The 20,397-nt window shown below is 50.1% G+C and overlaps 2 protein-coding genes across 2 annotated transcripts; both read left to right on the forward strand.

The window, feature by feature from the left end:
• Nucleotides 1-4,534: 4,534 nt before the first annotated feature.
• On the forward strand, nt 4,535-12,142 carry LOC103810180 (septin-5). Its single transcript, XM_009083072.1, has 10 exons — nt 4,535-4,628; nt 5,129-5,215; nt 5,766-5,889; nt 5,993-6,127; nt 6,788-6,905; nt 7,233-7,334; nt 8,209-8,305; nt 9,538-9,673; nt 11,327-11,429; nt 11,775-12,142. The coding sequence occupies exons 1-10, from the start codon at nt 4,619-4,621 to the stop codon at nt 11,829-11,831; spliced, it is 969 nt and encodes a 322-aa protein (XP_009081320.1). The 5' UTR covers nt 4,535-4,618; the 3' UTR covers nt 11,832-12,142.
• Nucleotides 12,143-17,821: 5,679 nt separating this feature from the next.
• On the forward strand, nt 17,822-18,565 carry GP1BB (glycoprotein Ib (platelet), beta polypeptide). The gene has a single exon (XM_009083073.1). It carries the CDS (start codon nt 17,903-17,905, stop codon nt 18,515-18,517), a length of 615 nt encoding a protein of 204 aa, XP_009081321.1. The 5' UTR covers nt 17,822-17,902; the 3' UTR covers nt 18,518-18,565.
• The last annotated feature ends 1,832 nt before the right edge of the window (nt 18,566-20,397 follow it).

The raw sequence follows: 20,397 nt of genomic DNA on the forward strand, positions 1-20,397 counted from the left end.
TCCTTCTCTGCAGCAAATGTTGGTGGGCGAGTTGTTTTGCCGATACTCCTGTGCTCAGCCCCAGGCCCGAGGCAGCAGATGTCCGCGGCAGATGCCCCGGGGGCTGTTTGTGTTATTAATTTATGCAGCTTTGTGCAATGAAAGGAAGCGAAGGGTCTGCCTCTCCTCCGGGGCTGTGCTGGGCTGTGTGTGTTCGCTCGGTCGCTGTGCCTGGCTGGAGGAAGGGCTGCCCGGGGGGAGCTGGGTGGCTGCTGCTGGAGGCTGTGGCACTGGGAGGGCTCCTTCCCTGCAAAGAAGCAGAGGCAGAAGGCACCAGGGTCCTAGCAAAGCATCATCATTTCTGGGGTTTACTCCAGACCTTGATAGGGCCTGTTCTTCAAATTTGTTGACCCATGGTGTTTAATTTTAGCCCTTCTGAATATATCCAGCAAGGCCCCATTTAACCCCAGGCTGAATGATGAAGTCACATGTGATCTGAGTGGGTTTAAACAGCACATGTACCAGAGAGGCGAGGAGGGAACTGGGAAGGACAGGAGTGATGGAGGCTGTGCAGGGTACCCTGCCTTGGAGGTAGAGACAGCCCTGTGACACCTCCGTACCGGGATAGCTTCTCTTGTGTGCAACAGATCCCAAATGTTTCTATCCCTCAACAGAGACAGAGCTTGAAACCCACCAGTGTTTTGTTGCTTGGATTCAGCTCCCAGGGAGGATACTGCCTGCCAGGGAGCCCCAGTCACCTCGGCCGGGTATTGGAAGATGTGAGGATGTGACATGCTGCTGTGATGTCCAGTGAACCGGCGAGTGTGTGCTGAGGGAGAGTACAGGCATGTTTTGCTTGGCCTGGGGTGCTTTGGTTTGTGACAGGGTCCCAAGGATCAGCCACAGCTATTGGTGGCCTCTGCTGTGGTGAGTGGGGCACGTTCCCAGGCACGTGCGAGCAGGATGCCAGTGGGAACAAAGGCAGCACCATGGAGCAGACGATAGGGAGAGGAGCTCCTTGTGCCTGAGTGCCGCTGGCTCGGCTGGCCGAGGCCCTTTCCTGACAGCTGGAGCTGGCAAGGGAAGTGCAGTGCAGCCACCAGCTGTCCCGCCTTGTGTCAGCTTGATGGGAGCTGGATTGCCAGGGTCAGGAGCATGCAGAGGGGGCTGTGATGCCTCCAGAAAGTCCCTCAGTCTAAGCCTCTCAATCTAATTAATGGATTTTAGCTTTTTACAACCCAGAAAGCCCCCTGCTTCCTTCAGGAGCCTTCCCAGGCCTTTATACCCTCTTCGGTGTTCTCCATCCTGGGCACAGTTGCTCTGCAGATAGTGTCTGTGTTCAGTCTAAGAGATATAGTGAGTGGTGTAGAGCTTTGAGCAAGGCAGATGCTGGACTCAGGGGGCCACTTGGGCGCTGTAAGTCCATGTTGATATTGGCACACTGGCAAATGGTGGCACATGCCTGTCTCAGTGCCTGAATATGGCTGGGATAGGAGCACACATTGGGTGTCTCACAGCCAAGATGAGGAACCGTGGGTCAAGGCTGGCTGTGGTTCAGGGACCACACTGCTGTTACTGAGAGGGGGCTGTTGTAAGAAGGGGATCCCTCCTCACAGTTCCCCCTGCACCTCTTGCCTCTACCCTTGGCAGACACACTGGCCATCAGCCCCTGACAGGGCTCTTCAGCATGTCCATGGCTGGTCAGAGGGAGGCATGGCTGGGGACAGTGCTTTTCTCCTTGCAGCTCTGGCTGCCTCCCACAGTGAGGGAAGCTCTTCTCTTGGTATTGCACTCCGCACTGACCTTCCTTTCTGTGAGGGAAATGACTGCATGAGTCATGGGCAAAGGGAAGTGTCCTGCAACAGCTGAGATGTGCTCATTTTGAATGTTGTGATTCCACTGAGCTATGGGGAGGCAACCAGAGGTACAGCAAATCCATGTTCTCTTGGTTGGGCTGAACAGAAACAAGAGATCAGGTTCAGCCAGTTACACCTGGCAGGAGTAAGTGGAGTTGCACCAGACCTCAGCTCCCCAGTGTCATCCCTTAGTCATCGAGGTTAAAAACCAAAGAAAACAGGAGAAACGCCCCAAGCCTGAGCTATGGTTTCATTAGCACATTACTAGTAGTATTTCACATGTCAAATCACTGAAGAGAGCACCTGATGGTTGTCTTTCCAAAGTCTGGTAAACATCAGGGCAGGAGAAGCACATGGGGAAGTATGTTGTATATTTGTGGCACTTGCTGAGCGTCACTGGACCTTGCACTGAGAAGTGCATGTTCATGGATGTATTTCACCAGGAAGTGAAGCAGCTGGGAGACAGCCCTGGCACTGAGGGACACGGGCTGGAAGCAGTATTTTCTTTCTTGTTTTTGTGACCTTGCCATTATCATGTTTCTCACTCTGCTTTGCACACCTCATGTTTTCCCTTTACTGAGCCTTTTGGGTAGCAGTTTGTGGTGTCCCCCAAGCGGGCATTGCTTTGCTGTGTGCAGCTGGTCAAGAGCTGCCACCACTTACCACCCTGGGGTCTCACTGTTGCTTGCTGCACTGCAGCTTTGGGATGTCAGTGCCTTTTAGCTCATTCATTAGAGCTGCCAGTGGAGCATTTTGGGCACTCACTAATTCTGCCCAGTTCTCGAATTTCATTTTCTCTGTCCCTTCCTGCCTTTCTGGACTGTGGGGTGATGAAACAGCTTTGCTTCAGCTATGTTAACAGGGGAGTGAGGTGAGGGAGACCAGAGACTGCAGTCACTCTGTCTGTCAGGGCTAAAATGACCAAGTCTCATATGCAAACCAAACTTCAACTTCTAGAAGGTAGTGACCATGCTAAACAACAGAGTCCTTGGGCCAGGATGGCTGTTGACTATGTCTCTTTCACCTGAGCGGGCAGCTCCACAGCAGCCATGAATTGGGAGGAGAAAACTCTCTGTCCTCCTTGCTCAATGTCCTCACTGGTACTTTGCAGTCTGTTTCACTGAGAACACCCAAGGATACTCACACAGGTGGACATGCAGCCAAAGGTTGTAGAGGGCTGCTCAGGAGCGACGTTGCTGACTTGCAGTGTGGAAATAGATGCGAGTCAGCATTGACATAAGCTTGGCACATGGGATTGTATGTTGTGTTTCTTTGAGTGTGTAGTCCAGGAATGGAGATAGGCATCCATGGCTGGGTGGGAGCTGGGGCTAGTTTTGAGGAACTCCTGTCTCTGTGGATTTGCCTGTGGTCTGAATCCCAGGGATATGTTTATTTTCAGTGATGTTGAAAAGCAGAATCTATGATGTCTCTAACTGAGGCATTTGTGAATATGTGTTTCCACTTAAGTCTAGCTTGGAAATTATGTGAGAAGGGAGGTATTTACTAGCATCCATGTACACCCTGTCTTTGCAGTAGGGCCTGGGGAGGGGAACATACTGCTGTGGGGTTATGGGCTGTGAAAGACCAGGGGTGCTCAGATGGATGGAGCAGCTGGGATGTATGGCCTGGTGACCTGCAGCCACCCAAGCTGTGAGCACTGGCCTGTATGCTGAGCCCAACCTGAGACAGTATCTGGAGCAGGTCTATGAGTTCCATGGATGAGCTGTGTTTGCCTTTTGGTATGTACTTGTGAGAGCTGAGTGTGTGCCCCCTGGACGCAGCACAGGCTCCGTGTTTGCTCCTGGCTGGGGGATGCTTTCTGCATGCTGTGAAACACACCATCAGTCATGTCACTCCTTGCATGCACTTAGTGTACTTGTACAGAGCATGTGCCTTGCCTGTGGGGTGGCTGTGGATTTTTTGCTGTGAGAGAGCACTCAGTGACAGAGGACTATGTTTGGGGGATGGTTGGGCAGTAGGTAGCACTCCTGTAATACTAAATGTAATACCCTGACCAAAAGCATCTCACCTATGTTAGCATATTTCTACATTTTCCCAGTTCCCATGCTCCTTCAGAAATAACACAAGAGATTCAGAATTTCCTCTTACTCAGCCAGGAGTGGCTGTGACACAGCAAGAAATAATCCCCTCTCAGGTCAAGTAGAAGCTGAGCCACCGTGTCTTCCTCGTGGCTCAGGACAGCGCAAGCCCTGGGGTGCTAATTACCGAGCTCTCCATCTTGTGCCACACGTGCCTCTGGAGGGAGGGATGTAGAAGTGACCTGAGGAGAGGTGGCATTTGCTGACCCTGCTGTGAAGGGAGCCTGGGACTGTGCAGAAGATGTAAAGAGTTAGGAAGGTTGTGTCAGCAGCAGCCCTGGATGTGCTCTCTGGTGGGAATGGTGGGATGTGCCTTTTCCCTTGTGCTCTGTGCTGTTAAGCTGCTGAGAGCAGCTGAGCATGGCTGTGGCTGGGAGGAGTTTTCCCACCATGCTCACCTGTGGGAAAGACGAAGTCCCTGAGCCCAGAGGTGGTGTGTGCCCTGCCCCACACCTCTGCCAGGGCAGGGACTGGCCTCTCCTCCAGCCCTTGGCCCTGCCTCAGGGGCTTTTTGAGTCGAACTCCCTGTCACTGTGTGAGGCTCAAGCAGAAGGAGTGGCATACCCTGACCTGCTCCCATCCACCTCTGCCCCACAGGACCATGAGAAGCAGTACGTGGGTTTTGCCACTCTGCCGAACCAGGTCCACCGGAAATCCGTGAAGAAGGGTTTCGACTTCACCCTGATGGTTGCAGGTGAGACTGTCCATGGATGGAGGTGGCTGGGCCACATGGTGGGTATGTGGAGGGAACCAGCTCTCCTCATTTCCAATAGGTGCTTGGAACCTCCCCTCACTCTGTCCTGGTCCTTGTCTCAGGCCTTGCTTTGCTCCTCAGCCTGACAGTTCCCCCAGCATCCCTCTCCTGACCCCTCATAACCCACTTGAGCAAGGTTCTCCTCCCGCAGTGATTGCTCTGGGTGGTGAAGGCAGGGCCAGAGAGAGACCAAGGGAAAAGAAGGAGAGGGAGGATGGGGGAGCTGGGAGATCACATTTGTACAAGGATTGAGACATCTTGCAGCAAAAGTCCTCCCACTGCTGGAAAAAATGTAATGCCAATAAACAGCTCCTGACAGCTCATCTCTCTCACTTCCTCTGGCTCAGGATTCAAAGCCTTGTTCAGAGTTTCATTTGTAAGTCAATTAGTGGGTCATGTTGCTTGCTTTTTCCTCCTCCCCTTTGCGCTCTGTCAATTAGGAGAGTCGGGTCTGGGCAAATCCACGCTGGTGAATAGCCTGTTCCTGACAGACCTCTACAAAGACAGAAAGCTCCTCAATGCAGAGGGTAAGTTGGGGACAAAATGGGGTGAATGGGACTGTCCTAAGTACTAGTACTTTCGTTCCTTGCTTCAACAGCAGCTGCAGGCTCAGCTGGGTCCCAGCCCTCTTGTTTGTGGTTCTGCTCTCCTTTGTGTCTGCAGAGGCACAAGTATTCAAGCAAAAAGGGTTTCGCCATAGGGCTCTTCTGCCCTATGAAGGGAAGATGAGGAAGCAAAACAGCATTAGCCCTTTGAATTGAGATGTTGAGATTTATCTTTTGTTCTTGGATGCTGGAGTATGGTAGGGATTCCCCTTCCCTAGTGACTGCACAAAATGTTCAGAACAGCTGGGCTACAGGCACTTCAGAGATTTGTGTATCTTCTTGGAGTCTGTCTGCCTGCTGCTGGCCTCCTGCAGTACCACTCCCTTGAGGCTCCTTACAGGATGATCAAGGGTTTTTGAAACTGATGTTGCTCCCTGTGCTTCCTGATAAGGAGGGAGCTGGCATGTCATGGGTATGAGTGGGGATCCCCAGCGTTACTGCCTGTCTTTAACTCACATGTTGCTGTTCAAAGAGAGGATCAACCAGACAGTGGAGATCGTCAAGCACACGGTAGACATTGAGGAGAAGGGTGTCAAGCTGAAGCTGACCATAGTGGACACACCAGGCTTTGGAGATGCAGTTAACAACACTGAGTGGTGAGCAGGCCACTGTTGCCTTCTAGTCCTTAGCCTCATGGTCACTAGGAGACACTGTCCTGTTAAACTCACAATTTCGTTTTGATTGCGCTGCCCTTCCCAGCTGGAAGCCCATCACTGACTACATCGACCAGCAGTTTGAACAGTATTTCCGTGATGAGAGTGGCCTGAACCGGAAGAACATCCAGGACAACCGAGTGCATTGCTGCCTCTACTTCATCTCGCCCTTCGGGCATGGGTGAGAGCCCACACTCCAGGCCTGGGGGGTGACTCAGTCCAGAGGGAAGACCCTTGTGCCTCAGGATTGCCCTGTAGCAGCTTGTACACTGTCAGGGTTGTTGGCACAGGCACAGAGCTGTCTGGATGCTCTCCCTTGACCAAGAATCACACCACCTCCCTCCCCCTCGCTGGCATGACAGACTGCCTGTGATCAGGCAGAGCAGATCTCCCTCTGGTCTTAACAGCCTGTTTTGGAAATCAGGAGAAATAATGCCACACAGACTTGTATGTTCCTATCTAGCTAAGCCTGAAGAATGCGTAGGAAAGAGAGTTTTAAGCTGACTTCAGTCCCTTGATAGCTCATGTGTCAGCCTAGCCTGGAGCTGCTAGAGGGGCCATGTTGGCTGCCTGTGGCACAGCACAGCTGGACAGAGACCCAGGCTGTGGCCTGGGCAGTATTCGGTCTGCAAGGGAGCAAATGCCCAGCCTGTCTCTCTGTGAGACATTCAGCAGCTAAAAGCAGAGACAGCTTTCCCAAAGGCACAGCCCTAGCTGAGTGCTGCAGACTTTTGTGACAGTGCTGTCCTTTCCCCTTTGTGCTGGGTGCATGGGAGAGGCTGGAGGGGGAGCTGCTCAGTGTGTCCTTGCTAATTGTGTCCCTCCTCATCCCTTGCTGCAGGCTGAGGCCTGTGGATGTTGAGTTCATGAAGGCTCTGCATGAGAAGGTCAACATTGTGCCCTTGATTGCCAAAGCTGACTGCCTGATCCCCTCCGAGATCCGGAAGCTAAAAGAAAGGGTGAGATGCTCTTTCTCTATAGGGGTATATCTGATGCAGTGGCAGGGCTGGGGTGAGGAGAGAAGGGAGATAGATATGTATGTATTTATATGTCTGTATAGCGTGTTCCTGTGTATGTATACACACATGGTACCTGCAAATGTAGCTGCAGCAGTGCTGTGCTGTGGAAAGTGGTGTCAGCAAAGGGATACCAGCTCTAGAAGAAACATCAAATCCTTTTGCCATCTGTAGGCTATAGCAAACCCATGGCAACACAAACAGAATAAACCCAGCACTTATCTATTGTTCAGTTTTAAATCCATTTGTTTTTGTCTTGCATGGATACAGATCCGGGAAGAGATTGACAAATTTGGCATTAAAGTGTACCAGTTTCCTGAGTGTGACTCTGATGAAGATGAGGAGTTCAAACAGCAGGATAGAGAGCTGAAGGTAAGGAACCTGCTCAGCAGGGGACTAGGAAGTCAGGCTCATGGGTCTGTGGGTTGCTCCAGAAGGAGCCAGATCTGGCCTGTGTGTGCCAAAGGCCTGTGCTACTAATACCCAGGGAACAACCTTGGCTCATATGGTAGATGGTCTGGAGAAGGTGCTGATGTCCTTGCTCATGCCATAAAGTCAAGTGTGGCATGAAGACATGGCACTTCTGCTCTCCTCCCAGGCAGTGTCAGTCTTTCCTCAGTCTGCCCCAGCCTGTATGTTTGAGATGAAGGCTGCATTGTACAGCCTTTCTAAGCACCAGTTTCTGAATGGAGAGACTTGTGAGCGATTAGGCACCACTTTGAACACTAGCTCTATATGGGGACACCACATGATCATACAGACCTGTTTGGAGGCCCTAGCAGCCCAGTCCTGACCCTCTCCCCAGCCAAGCCAGCCCTATGTGTGCATGCAGTATGGCCTTGTTTCTCCTGTCAGAGGAGAGCAATGGGCTTTGACTCTTCTGAGCAGAGAGAAGCACAGCCTGTATGTCCTGCCTGGACAAACTCTTGCCCTACATTGTCCCACTTGCTTGGCTTCTTTGTAGAGCTTCACCTCAGAGAAGGGATGCAGGCACCAACAGAGACAAACCTTCTCTCAAGAAAGTTGAAGTCAGGCTGGGAGTTAGGCTGCCTGTAGATCCCAGTGCCTTAGGCTTTTCTCTGAACTGGGTTGTGGTGTCCTGCTCTGTGGCACATGTGGGAGTCCCTGTGCCTTTCCTACCAGCACCTTCCCCTTCCTGTTCCATTATGCCTGAGCTTGGCTCTTGGAGGAGGGATCCATGGGCAGCCTGAGGCTGAGCTGGGCTCAGTGGTGCCTCTTGTTCCAGGAGAGTGCTCCCTTTGCCGTCATTGGCAGTAACACTGTGGTGGAGGCGAAAGGCCAGCGAGTTCGTGGACGGCTCTACCCCTGGGGCATTGTGGAAGGTAAGCATGGAGCCTGGGAGCTGGCACTGTGAAGAGGGATGGCAGGGAAGACTGTGCCACCTTTGGCGCATGGGCAGGGGACAAGGTAGGGTAGAGACAGAGGCACTGGGACCGGTTCAGGAGGTCTGTTACTGGGAAAGTAGCAATAACTCTGCCATCACAGACTGAAGAAGAGAGGCTCCAGTGTGAATGGAAGAATGCCTGGGCTTTAGTATGCACTAGGGCATGGTTTCTTATTAAGGGGGGAGGCTGGGCATTGCCAGTTTAGTTTCTGGAGAGAAGCCATTGTCCTCAGCTCATTGACCTCAATAAACCCTCCTGCACTCCATCCTCTGCTGCTGCTCCTGGGTGAGCAGGAGTTGCTGGGCTGAAGGCTATGCTGATGTACAATGTGTTTTATCTCCAACTTTATGCCTTTCTAAAGGGAGAAAATCATAAATCCCATAGGCAGAATAGCCCTGGAATGGCTTTTTTTGCTGCTGTTGCTGGCTCCCCCATGCTGGTTCATTGCTTTAAGGCCTTGCAGCTTTAGATCCCAAAAGCTTGCGTCTGCACTTGTGGGCTGGTGCTGGCTGCTTGGGCTGCCCAGCTGCTGGCTCTGCTCCCTTGCTGGCTCCATAGAGGGCTGTGCGGGTCTGGATGCTGGCATTTGGCAGTAGGATCAACTTTGTGACCCCCTGTGCCTAACACAGGTAGCTTCCCCCAGCCCTGCAGAGAGGTAAATGGAGATCACCACAGTAGGCACAGTGCTTCCCACAGTGCTGTCAGGAGCCTGGCTCCCCATGGCAACAGCAGCTCTTTCAGCTCTCCATTGCCTGCTTGTGGCTTTGCCCCTCAGAGGTTGATTTTGTCTAGAGGGACCTTTTGATAAGTCTTAAATTCTAATGTGACAGCAGTTTGCCTCCAGCACCAGCTGTGCTCACTGTGGTTATAACTATGACATGCAGTGTACCTGGGAGCAGCATCCTCTCTCAGGGCTCTGCTGTACATGCTTAATTAATCCTCTTATCCAGAAAAAGTCCTGGGAACACAGTGGCTTCAGCAGCCTGACCTCAATGTGGAGAAGTGCAGAACATCATCAAGGCTTGGCGCCAGGGCAGTGCAGGAAGGGATGAGAAAGGAGCCTTGGAGTGGGGTTGTAATCTAGCCTGGGTACCCAGGAGGTGAGAAGGGGCTCCCTGGAGAGGTCTACTGACATGTGACATTCAAGCACTCTCCCATTGTTTCCACAGTGGAAAACCAGGCACACTGCGACTTCGTGAAGCTGCGGAACATGCTGATCCGGACCCACATGCACGACCTGAAGGATGTCACTTGCGATGTCCACTATGAGAACTATCGAGCTCAGTGCATCCAGCAAATGACCAGGTGATTCTGAGAATCCATATTTCTGTCTGTGGATTCCCCATGCAGTTATTGGGAAATAGGCATGTAGATTCTTTTGAGGAGCTGTTTCTAGCACTGGGTGCAATACATTCAGCCTGTAAAGCAGGATAAACAATCTCTGGTGAGCGATAGCTGTGTGCGTTGCTGAAGAGGAAGGCATTCCGTGGTCTGCAGTTCTGTCCAAGTGACAGCATGACCCATGAAATGCTGCTGTTTCTCAGACAACAGAGCCCAAGCAATCAGCAACACAACACATCTCCAAAGATTTCTCTGCATTGTCTTCCCATTTCATTTGACTCTCTGTGGTTTAGTCATGATGATCAGAAGAGAGAACACTCACAGGCTTCTCATTTGAACCCTTTGTTTTTCCTTCTCTCTTCCATGGCTGATATACTGGTGACAGAGTATAGGTTTCAGTAGGTCTTGGCTCCTCTGTTTTAAACCATCCCCTTTGCTTCCTGCTGGAACTGGCTACGTAGCTCTGTGCTGCCACGTTGCAGAGCAGAAGTGGCCGTACTTCACCAAGAAGCAGCCCTGTATGTGTGCAGACGTGCAGATTGGCACATTCTATTGACACAGTGTATGCCAGTGCTTTTGCATAGCAGACAAGCCTGTTTTTTTCATCAGTGAATATAGAGAGTCTCAAAATAACTATGTTAAATGCTAGAGCTGTGTGAGCAGTGTCACAGCTGCTATTTAGGTAGGCTGTGTATCTATTAAAAGAAGAGCACAATGAAAAAGCAGTTGCTAAGCTTAGGAAAAGCTTCAGTTTGGTAGCGTTTCTCACACCATGGCTAGTTCCTTGCCAGTGAATAAGTCTCATAAAACCAGGGCAGGACGTTTTAGGGTGTCGTTTTGGGAGGAGATCCTGAACTCTAGGGCTGGAATTGCCTCAATAGTGAGCCAACGGTGACTCCAAGTGGTGAACGCCTGCAAGTGGCATCTTGAAGTTCCAATTTCAGCCCAGTCGCCCTTGGCTACTACCATCCGCTCTTCACCCACCGAGAGCTCCTCTGACTTTTGGAAGAAAGTCGCCTTCTTCCTGTGTTCCCTGCCTGCACTCATATGCACCCCCAGCCGTCATTGCAATGCAGCTGTGCCGTGCCTGCCTCATGCCTCCCACCTCCTGAACAGGAGAGAAGGCTTTGTTATCAGACCTGCAGCAATAGAATTGTTCCCCTGGTTTTATCTTTCTGGGAAAAAAAAGGGCCATGGTGAGCATGTAGTGCATTAGCGATGCTGGTAGTTTGTGTTGGTGCTGTGTATATGTGTAGTCACATGCACAAGAGAGCCAAAAGAGACCAGATAAATCGTCTGTAAATATCTCTGCTAAGTTTGCCAATGCAGTTACAGTAGGTGGTTGGAAATATCAGCCCCTTCTGTGTTTGCTCTCAGTGTAAGCCTGGTTTAGATTTTCTGTTTGTTACCTACACACTTGTATTTCAAGAACTTTTATTGACTTTGGTCTTATTTTGCATCCCGCACTGGATTGCCCCATGGCCTCTCCGTGTGGCTGGGTGCATGTTGCTGTGTTACTGGCCAGTCTGCAATCAAGAGTGGCAGGTGGTGACACCAAAGCCAGCCAGCCTGAGCCATGACTAACCATGTTTTCCCACCCCCTCTCCATCTCTTTAGCAAGCTGACTCAGGACAACAGGATAGAAAGCCCAATTCCTATCCTGCCTCTTCCAACACCCGACACTGAGACAGAGAAGCTGATCAAGATGAAGGATGAGGAGGTGAGATCCACTTCTATGCTTCCTTGGTGCTGGAGCTGAAATCTGAGGAGTTTCTCTAGGGTTTCCCTGTAGAGGCTGTTCTGAGGCTTCCCACTCCTGCCTCCCACCATCATGGGCTCCTGGGGTGGAAGACAGTGTGTGAAAGCTGTGGCTTTCTCTGTCAGGGAAATGTGGCTCCATTCTGCACCAGATAAAGGTGCCTCGGTGCTCAGGCAGGAGTTAATACTCCGAGGGATCCCTTTGTCAGCTCCAAGTGGCTGCCCCCAGCTTCAAGGGGCTGTCTCCAGTGTGGATCACTAGCCACAACAGGTCTCTTTCTGACTCTCTCTTCCATGTCTCTTGCAGTTACGGCGGATGCAAGAGATGCTGCAGAAGATGCAGCAGCAGATGCAGGATCAGTGAGAGGCAGGTACCCAGAGGGCAGAGGGAATCCCCCAGTGACCATCTGAGACCTGGCAAGAGCTGTGAACGTTTAGAAAAGATTTCCTGTTTTGTAGAGACTTGTGGGCAAGAGCTGTACCCGCACCCTCTAATTTATTAGCAGCAATGCTGGTTTTTTGGCCAGCTGGATTGTGGAGGAGGCTGTTCACTTAACAGTTTACTGATGTGTATTTCTTTTTTTAATAATTATTCTTTTATTTCTCTTTTTTCTTTCCTTTTTTTTTTATTTAAAGAAACTAGCCTGGGAAGTCTCTAAGGCATCCTAAAAAAAACAGAAAAGAAAAAGATCTCCCTTTCCTATGTACTAATATCTTGTTTGGGAATGCTCTGGTATTTCAAGTCCTGGTTTCTCTGGTGTACAAACTTAAAGACTATCTGTGTCAATGCACGTAAATGTTTACTCCCCACTGAGGTGCTGTGCCCCTGTCCCTGTTCCCCCTGTCTGGGGCCAGTACAAGCATTCTAAAGGCAGCCATACCCTCCTGTGAGTTTGACCTTGTGCTGCTTGGGCTTTTCAGCTTGGGGACAGCTCTGTCCCAGAGAGCTGGGGCTGAGGGTTTCTCTGTGCACTGACCTGCTCAGGAGTCCTGATGATTGCCTGGTTTCCCATCCAGGTTTTTATGGTTTTTTTTCTTTAGTTGGTTCGTTCTGTTTTACCTATCAAGAAAATGCAGGATATTTATACTGAGCAGTAAGGGACTGTCTCGTGAGGTTGGTTAGATGAAAACGTCTTCTCCTGCTCTCAGTTATGTCTTTCTGGCAGAGAGGATGAGTTGTTGACTGTTGCCTGCAAGGAGATGATGGGAGTGAGCACCTTTCCTACCATGGTTTCCTCCCATGGCAGGCTGGAGGTGTTGGTAGAGGAACCCCAAGGCCGTGTAGTAGCTGGGTGAGGGTCTCTTTAGTTACCCAGCTGCATTGTGTCTTCAGTGTCTGTTCTGAAGAGCACCATGGCAGCCAGAGTGCTTGGTCAGGATTGCTTTGGAAGGGGTAGGAACCCTAGGGCTGAAATCCAACCCTGAATGCAGACCTGTGCCCTATCCCCAGGCTTTGCAGTCCCACAAGCACCTTGCTGGCTCTGAGCTTCTCCTGGGGAAGGGTCAGTTTTTGTATGCTTGTACCCGAGGTCTGTAGGCTGCCTGTCCAGGCAGGTGCTGGGTAGCATGGCAGGTGCAGCAGTGTCACTGTGTGGGGCTGGGCACAGCCCAGCAGACTTGGCACTTGCTCCCTTGCACTTCCCCTGCACTTATCCCTTCTCTCCTTCCCTAGTCCTGGGGTCTTCCTGTCTTAATATTGGGAAGGCTGTTGGATCTGCTGGGCAGAGATAAGAGCACTTTTTGGTCAGCAGCTCCTGTCTTGTTCTTGCTTCCTGCAGTATTTTTAACTTTACTCAGCCAGAGCAGAGCCCCAGAATGTGATGTGCCTGACAGGGCAGGGCTCACCAGCAACACTGCCGTGCTCGCAGGGAATCAGGGCTGTTGGAGTGAGAGACACTTGGTCTTCCCTCTGACTCCAGGGAGTGCTGCCATGGGCTGGGCCCTTCTGCTCCTTGGCTGATTCCTCTGTCCCCTTTCCCCTTTTGTATCTGCTCCTCCATCTCTGGCTCTCCCCAGTAGATCTCCCTGGGTAGGAAGCACGGGGTTGGCCAGGAATAGTCAGGCCATAAATTCTGTTATTAGGCATTGTGTCTGTCTGATTCCCCCATGGGACTTTGGAGTCCTGGTCAGGACTTATCTAGGTGGTGAGTAGTTTGGCTGGTTCCAGTTATTCACTGTACAGAGTCTCTGCTTATCCAGAGCATGGGCTGTAGGGGCAGGGGAGAGATCCTGGCACCATGTGGAAGGACAAAGTGAGGGTGGAAGCCCCTCGGCAGAACTGTGCAAGCTGGGCAAGAGCAGTGTCTAACAGTGTTTGGGTTTTTGTTTTTTTCATTCTCCCCTATTTTGGGCTCATAAGTGGCAGTGCTAGCCTAGGAGAGCAGAAGGGTTCAGCTTGGCTTCAGTAACATGCAGAACCAAGGTGCCTAAGGAGGAAATAAAACCTTTCTTTGCATGATGTGCTTGATCAAGTGGTGGAGTAGCCTGAAACAGAAGCTTTCTCCAGGTTTTCTGGAGCTGTTTTGCTGCTGTCCAAAGCTGGAGGTCTGCTGAGTTCTTAGCTTTGTCTGTGCTGGTATAACAGGAAACACCTTGAAGTACCTGTCTCTTCTTTTGTTACACTAGTCTTGTTGGTGAGGAGGGTGTTCTGTTGCAAATGAGCCCTGTCCAGCTGGAGACATTCCTCCTTTAAACAGATTCAGTCCTAGAAGATAAAGGAGACCTTTACCCTTTAGCATGGACATAGAGCAGCCAACAACTTTTATGCTGGGCTGTGCACTGGTCACAGGCAAGGTAGGGTTGCTGAGGGTGGATCTGCCCCTGTCCCTCCAAGTGAGGAAGTCGCCATCAGGTCAGTGCACATGGCTCCTACATCAAGTCAATAGTCATAAGTCTGTCCTCTACAGAGAGCTGAAACCTTTGACTACCAGTTGGCAAAGATGGTTCAAGTCGCATTTAGGAAAAAGCACACAGGAGTGAGGCACCAGAGATGGCTTCTACAGAGGGGCAGTGGTACCTCTGAAATCACATCTCCATGTAGAGATTCCCTGCTCAGAGTGCCAGAGTTTGGGGGCTGCTTGGAAAGGGATTAGAGACTGATTTGTGGGGGGCACCAGGGGTTCAGACTCTAGCCTGGAAGGTGGCATCTGTTTATTAAAGGAGTGTTTTGTACTGTGACATCAAGTCACACAGTAAGTGCGGAAGAGACTCCTGAACACATGTGGCTTGGCCATTTGACTCTGGCAGCAAGAAGTGTGGATAGGAAAGTAATTTAACACCTCCCCTCATGCAACCCTCCACAGCCTCATGTGCAATCCCTACACCTCCAGCACATTCCCACGCCTCTGCCAAGCTTTGCCCTGCTGAGTGAGTGGCTGCAGGGATGGTGTCCCACTCTGCAGGGCTATCCCAGGCTGCAGCTGGGGCTGTCGGTACATCTTGGCCCCTGTGCCTGACTGGGCCTGGAGCCATGGCATGAACTCCTTCCGTGCCGCTGCTGTGCTGGTCCTGCCTGTGCAGTCCTTGCTGCCTCCCTGCATGCCTCCCCTCAAAAGAGGGGACCCCACTCTTTGTGCTCTGCGATGGCGTTCCCTGCTCCTCCTCACAAACTCTGCTGTGCTTTAACGCTGGCTTCTTCCTGCCATGCACCTTCCTTACCCCCTGCTCCATTCCTAGGCTCTTTGTTTCCTGTCCATCTGTTGAGTTATTATAATAATATTTTTTTGTAAATTTCTGTTTGAACATTTTGTCATTGTGAACAAAGAAAAATGAAACCTTTTAAAACATATCCATTTTATTAAATGATTATTGTTATTATTATTAATGTTTACTACCTGAATTGATCAGTGAAATAAATACATTCAAAAAACCAACCTCCTTCTGTTTAATTTTCAGCCTGCTTGAGTGGCATTGGTGATACATCATGGGCAGGAGAAAGCAAAACTGACCCTGTTTATCTAGTTCTGTCAGACCAGGCTCCAGGCAGGGCTTCCTGCATGGGATTTCTGGCCAGTTTATGTCAGAAGCTAACAAGATGATCTTGAAGCCTTCTATAGGAGTGGTGTCTAAATCAGCAGTGGGCAGATGGGCAGGATCCAGTCCCACGAAATCCAGTTTGTAAGTGGAGCATTGTCAAGTCCGTGCAGTGTGCAGAGCCACAATGAGTCTGTCTCTAGACCAGCTCCATGCCATGCCTGGCCTGAACACCTGCCTGTGAGCAAACATAGCACCAAGTGCATGAGATGAGGAAAGTTTGCTGAGCAAACTTGGCCTGTGGTAGTCAAGCTGCTCCCAAGTGGAAAGCAGGCCCTGCAAGAAAAACTTGTTAGTTGGTTCGTTAGCCTAAGATCCCTTTCCCACTCTGCCTGCCCACCACAGTGAAATAACTGGAATGATCTGCTCCAACTTTCTAGAAAGTTAAAGCTCAATTATTTTCTTTAAAGCACAACTTTTTAAAGCTCAATTATTTTCTTTAAAGCATCAAAGATTTTTCCTTGGTTAGGAACAAATTCTGCTGTTGTTTACATCATCAATTCTCTTAACATGAGCACAGTTTAGGGTGTTCATTGTTTCTGCTCTGTATGATGTGCATAATACAAGGTTATGGAGAGTTGGGCCCAGTGGGGCAAGAGTTTCACAATGTAATCCTGGTGGCCTTAGCCTAAGGAGTATAGTGAAGGCCTGGTCAGGCTGATGATAGAAAAATGTCTGTGAAGGTGTCATGGCCATGGGAAGAGTGGATTCCACCTAAATGTAGTTTTGACTCTTGGACTTACCTGTTTAAGTATTTGTGTAATGCAGCCTCTGAATAAAACATGTGGTCAGTCTTAGTAACTGCACACTGCACTCGTTGAGAGCTGCAGACTCACTTGGCTTCCCAAAGAGCAGACACTCAGAGCACTGTCTTTCCCAGGCTTTTGGCCTTCATATGAAACCAACCAGTTTGTTTTGATGTAGACGGTGAAACGCCACAAGTTATATTTTACCCCTATAACAATAATGAGAGGATGCAAGTGTCTGGAGGATCTTTCTCTGCAAAAACAGATGGACTGGAAGTACATATCTGTCAGCAGGTCTTTCACTACCAAGTAGGAGTAGATTTGTGTCACTGCTTCAAGGGAAACCTGAGGGTCAGCACCCAGAAAAGTGCTCACTACTCTGCCAAGTGCAGTCTTGAGATGGGAAACCAAAGGCCACAGTGCTCAGGGAGTGTGGTGCAAACCAGTAATGATGTCTTCCAGGTTGAAATGCTTTTGAGTTACTGCTTTGCAATTGAGACTTCACAATGTTTCTGTTGGACGCAGCGTGTGGGCCCAGAATCACAGTTACCAGTGCTGTCAGCATCTCTCCCAGCAAACATGTTCTTGTAAGCAGTGTCCGTTCCCATTTCTTGGAAGACTTGCTCAATGAAGCCTCAGGTTCCGGTGATGTGCAACAGAATTGCAGGAAGGCCTTGTGTGGGAGGTGTCCCTGGGATGAGCCTGACTCTTATCTTGCCAGCCAGCTAGCTGCAAGGGGGTTATCTGGGAGTTCAGCTATGCAGCTGCACACACTCTTGCACTGGCTGGACTGCCTGGAGACCTTCCTCTTGTGTTGTAAAGCCAGCAAGAAAGCGAAGATCAAACTACTCTGGTAAGTCAACAAATCTACCTTCTGTTCTTGGAGTTTTTTTATTTTTATTTGGCTGACAGCACAGGAAAGCACTGCCTTGTTGCAGGAATGTGTAGTTGTTCTCCTGGAGAAGGTATAGCAGCTCATGTGTTCAGCAGTAGAATGAGTCTGTAATAAAAAGACAGTCCATTGACCCATGTCTCCCAGCACAGTCACAGCTCCAGAAGGAGATCATTCACCTGCTGATTATTCACCTGCTAGTACAGTGTCTAGCATGGAAAACTGCACTGACCTCCACCCTCAGTGGTCAACACCCTCTCTGAGGCCAAGGACTGTTTATCACTTCTTTTCAAAACTGGAAAGACTATTTTGTACTTGTAATTTTACTTCTGAATCTCCTTTTGCAGTATGCATGAACAAAGCTTTGCTTACAGATATAATTCAGAGCTATGATAAGGCATGAGCTGCTTCATATTCCAGTTTTTGATGTCAGAAATTTTCTTGGCTACTCTAGTAATTTGCCTCCAGTAACACTGAAAATACAAGCAGCTCTTGTGCACTTCTGAGTAGTGAAAATGAATTTGATGACTGCCTGTAAGCCTTCCAGTAGCCATGTGTTCATATATCTCTTCAAATCCAGGGTTGAAAGACCATGAATATTTCTTCTCCTATAATGAGAGACCAAGAATTTGCCCACCTCTTTTAACTTTTTTCTTTTCAGAGCTCTCACATCTCCTGTGAAGGTGTCAGGCCTAGAGTGTGTGGTGTCTACTTGCCTGGTCTCCACCTCATCCGGTCTCAGCAGAGAAGTGTTTGCAGGTGAAGATGAACAGTGGAATTCTCTTCTTCACCCTCCTAGGCTTCCTTCCACTCGTGATACCCATATGCCCTGTGCCATGCCGGTGTGCCACCAACATTATTGACTGCACCTCAAAAGACCTAACTGTAGAAAAACTACCTGCTGCTTTCCGTCCTTCAGCTGAAATTATCCACCTTGGTAACAACAGGCTCACCTCTATTCCCAATGGGCTCTTTGACAACCTTAACAGCCTCCAGGTAGTCTATCTGCAGGGCAACCCTTGGGAATGTGACTGTGATATCCTCTACTTGCGCTCCTGGCTCCAGTGGCAGCAGAACCGCACCCTGTACAGGGATGTGAGATGCAGATCCCCAGCTCACCTGCAGGACCGGATCATTGCTTATCTCACAGAAGACGAGATTGTCTCCACATGCCAGCACTGGTACTGCAGCCTGGCTCTCCTCTCTCAGCTCTGTCTCTTCATCCTCCTTTTCCTCCAGGGTATCTTGGGTATCTTCATCATTGTCTACGTGCAGAAATTTCGGAGAATGACCTCTGAAGCCCGGAGCACCACCCAAGAACTATACCAGCAGGTAGACCCTTGGGTATCTTCTTCAAGAAACCCCTACAACAATGATTAACATCACAAAACTGAAGACCCTTCTCCCCTTGGGGGATGCTGTGCCAAGGTCCTGTGGTTTGTGATACCCAGAGGGGACAATTCAGTGCAGCAACTGATCCTGACTGCAGTCTCAATCAGGACTTGAATTGATCAGACACTTGCTGTGTTTCTGAAGACCTAATCTTGTGGTTTCTTAATGCTTTAAACTCTTTAGCATGACCTTGATTGCTTTGCTGAGCTGGAAGTGGTTCTGGTTTCGTAGACTATGGAAATCATAAACTACAGCAATCAGAACTGCCTCAAACAGCTCATAAGCTCAAAGGGGCTATGGTGCTTGATCCCTCCTATGCTAGAATCTTTCAGCCATACTTCCCAGGATGGTTCTGATTCTGTTGGGTCAGGTGAGAACAGATGTGAGCATTGAACAGTTAAGATACTGGACTAGGAAAATGAAGAAATACAGTTTCCTTGTGCTACCACAGATTGCCTTTGGATCTTTGGACAGGTGTCTTTAGACTTCTCCTGCCTTGGTTTTCCCATCAGTAAAAGGAAAGGATATTTTTTCTTGCTTGTTGCATCTTTTCCAGTGTTCTTTCGGGGGAGGGAGTATTTAGAAGCCCACTCATTTTGCCTTAACTGCATTCCTTTTAATCTACTTTTAGTTTTAATGACTGACTTCAGCTGAGTGAGACGGGCCCGGAATGTTTATGAGAAAGTCATGCTGAAGGCAAGACTTGTTTGACTGTGTCTGTAAAGCACCTGGCACAAGAGATCTGATCTTCAGAGGCTCAAACTGCAAACCCCACTCATGTGCCTACTGCTGGTTGTGGTGTCCCTTAAATATCTTTGAAGCAAATGAAAATTGAAATAAAATAATGATGCATGATGATGTAAATGGCTTATTTTTCTATTCAGTGCTGGATATCTTGCATGCTGTTGTGCTCCCTGGAGTTCCTCACACTCAGACTTTGTGCCAAGCAAAGCAAATCCTGAGGACAGGTGGAAATGTTGCCAGAGTGCACCATAGGGTTAAACTTTGGAACTGCTGGTGTCTACCATGGGCCAGGCGAAGTGAGGAGTTTCTTCTAGTGCCACTGAGTGGCTGATTATTGCTTTGTGATGCAGAGAGGGGGTTTATTGGGGTCAGCACAGCTGAGGGGTGAACACCCTGTGCCCTCAGTCCCCAACCCTGGTCATGGGGGTTTCATTCTCCTGCAGAGCTCTCAGGCCACACAGAAATGGAGCTCAGCCATGAGAAGAACCCATTTCCCAGGGACACCAGGGCAGTGGTGGTGACAGTGATGGGACAACCAGGGGCAGGTGACTGGGCAGTGATGGCACAGGTGGGGGCAGTGATGGCACAGGTGACTGAGCAGTAATGGCACAGGTGGGGGCAGTGATGGCACAGGTGACTGAGAAGTAATGGCACAGGTGGGGGCCGTGATGGCACAGGTGACTGGGAAGTGATGGCACAGGTGGGGGCAGTGATGGCACAGGTGACTGGCCAGTGATGGCACAGGTGGTGGCAGTGATGGCACAGGTGCAGCAGCATGAGGCCACTGAGGGAAGCTCGCAGTAATGGCACAGGTGGGGGCAGTGATGGCACAGGTGACTGAGAAGTAATGGCACAGGTGGGGGCCGTGATGGCACAGGTGACTGGGAAGTGATGGCACAGGTGGGGGCAGTGATGGCACAGGTGACTGGCCAGTGATGGCACAGGTGGTGGCAGTGATGGCACAGGTGCAGCAGCATGAGGCCACTGAGGGAAGCTCGTGAGGGGGTGGAAAGAGCTGGTCTGGGTGCTCTGGAGCTGCCTGAGGGGAAAAGGAGTCCTGGTGCTTCTCTGCCTCAGGCTGCTTCAGCTCAGCTCAGGGGGCTGTGCTGGCCCCAAAAGCACCG

The sequence above is a fragment of the Acanthisitta chloris genome, unplaced genomic scaffold (assembly GCF_000695815.1).
Source record: "Acanthisitta chloris isolate BGI_N310 unplaced genomic scaffold, ASM69581v1 scaffold23089, whole genome shotgun sequence".
In the NCBI taxonomy this organism is placed as follows: Eukaryota; Metazoa; Chordata; class Aves; order Passeriformes; family Acanthisittidae; genus Acanthisitta; species Acanthisitta chloris.

Coding starts and splice junctions, on each gene's coding strand:
- LOC103810180 (XM_009083072.1), top strand. Junction 5,216..5,765: donor AAAGCTCCTCAATGCAGAGG/GTAAGTTGGGGA, acceptor TGCTGTTCAAAG/AGAGGATCAACCAGACAGTG. Junction 5,890..5,992: donor GCAGTTAACAACACTGAGTG/GTGAGCAGGCCA, acceptor TGCCCTTCCCAG/CTGGAAGCCCATCACTGACT.
- GP1BB (XM_009083073.1), top strand. CDS start 17,903: ATGAACAGTGGAATTCTCTTCTTCACCCTCCTAGGCTTCCTTCCACTC.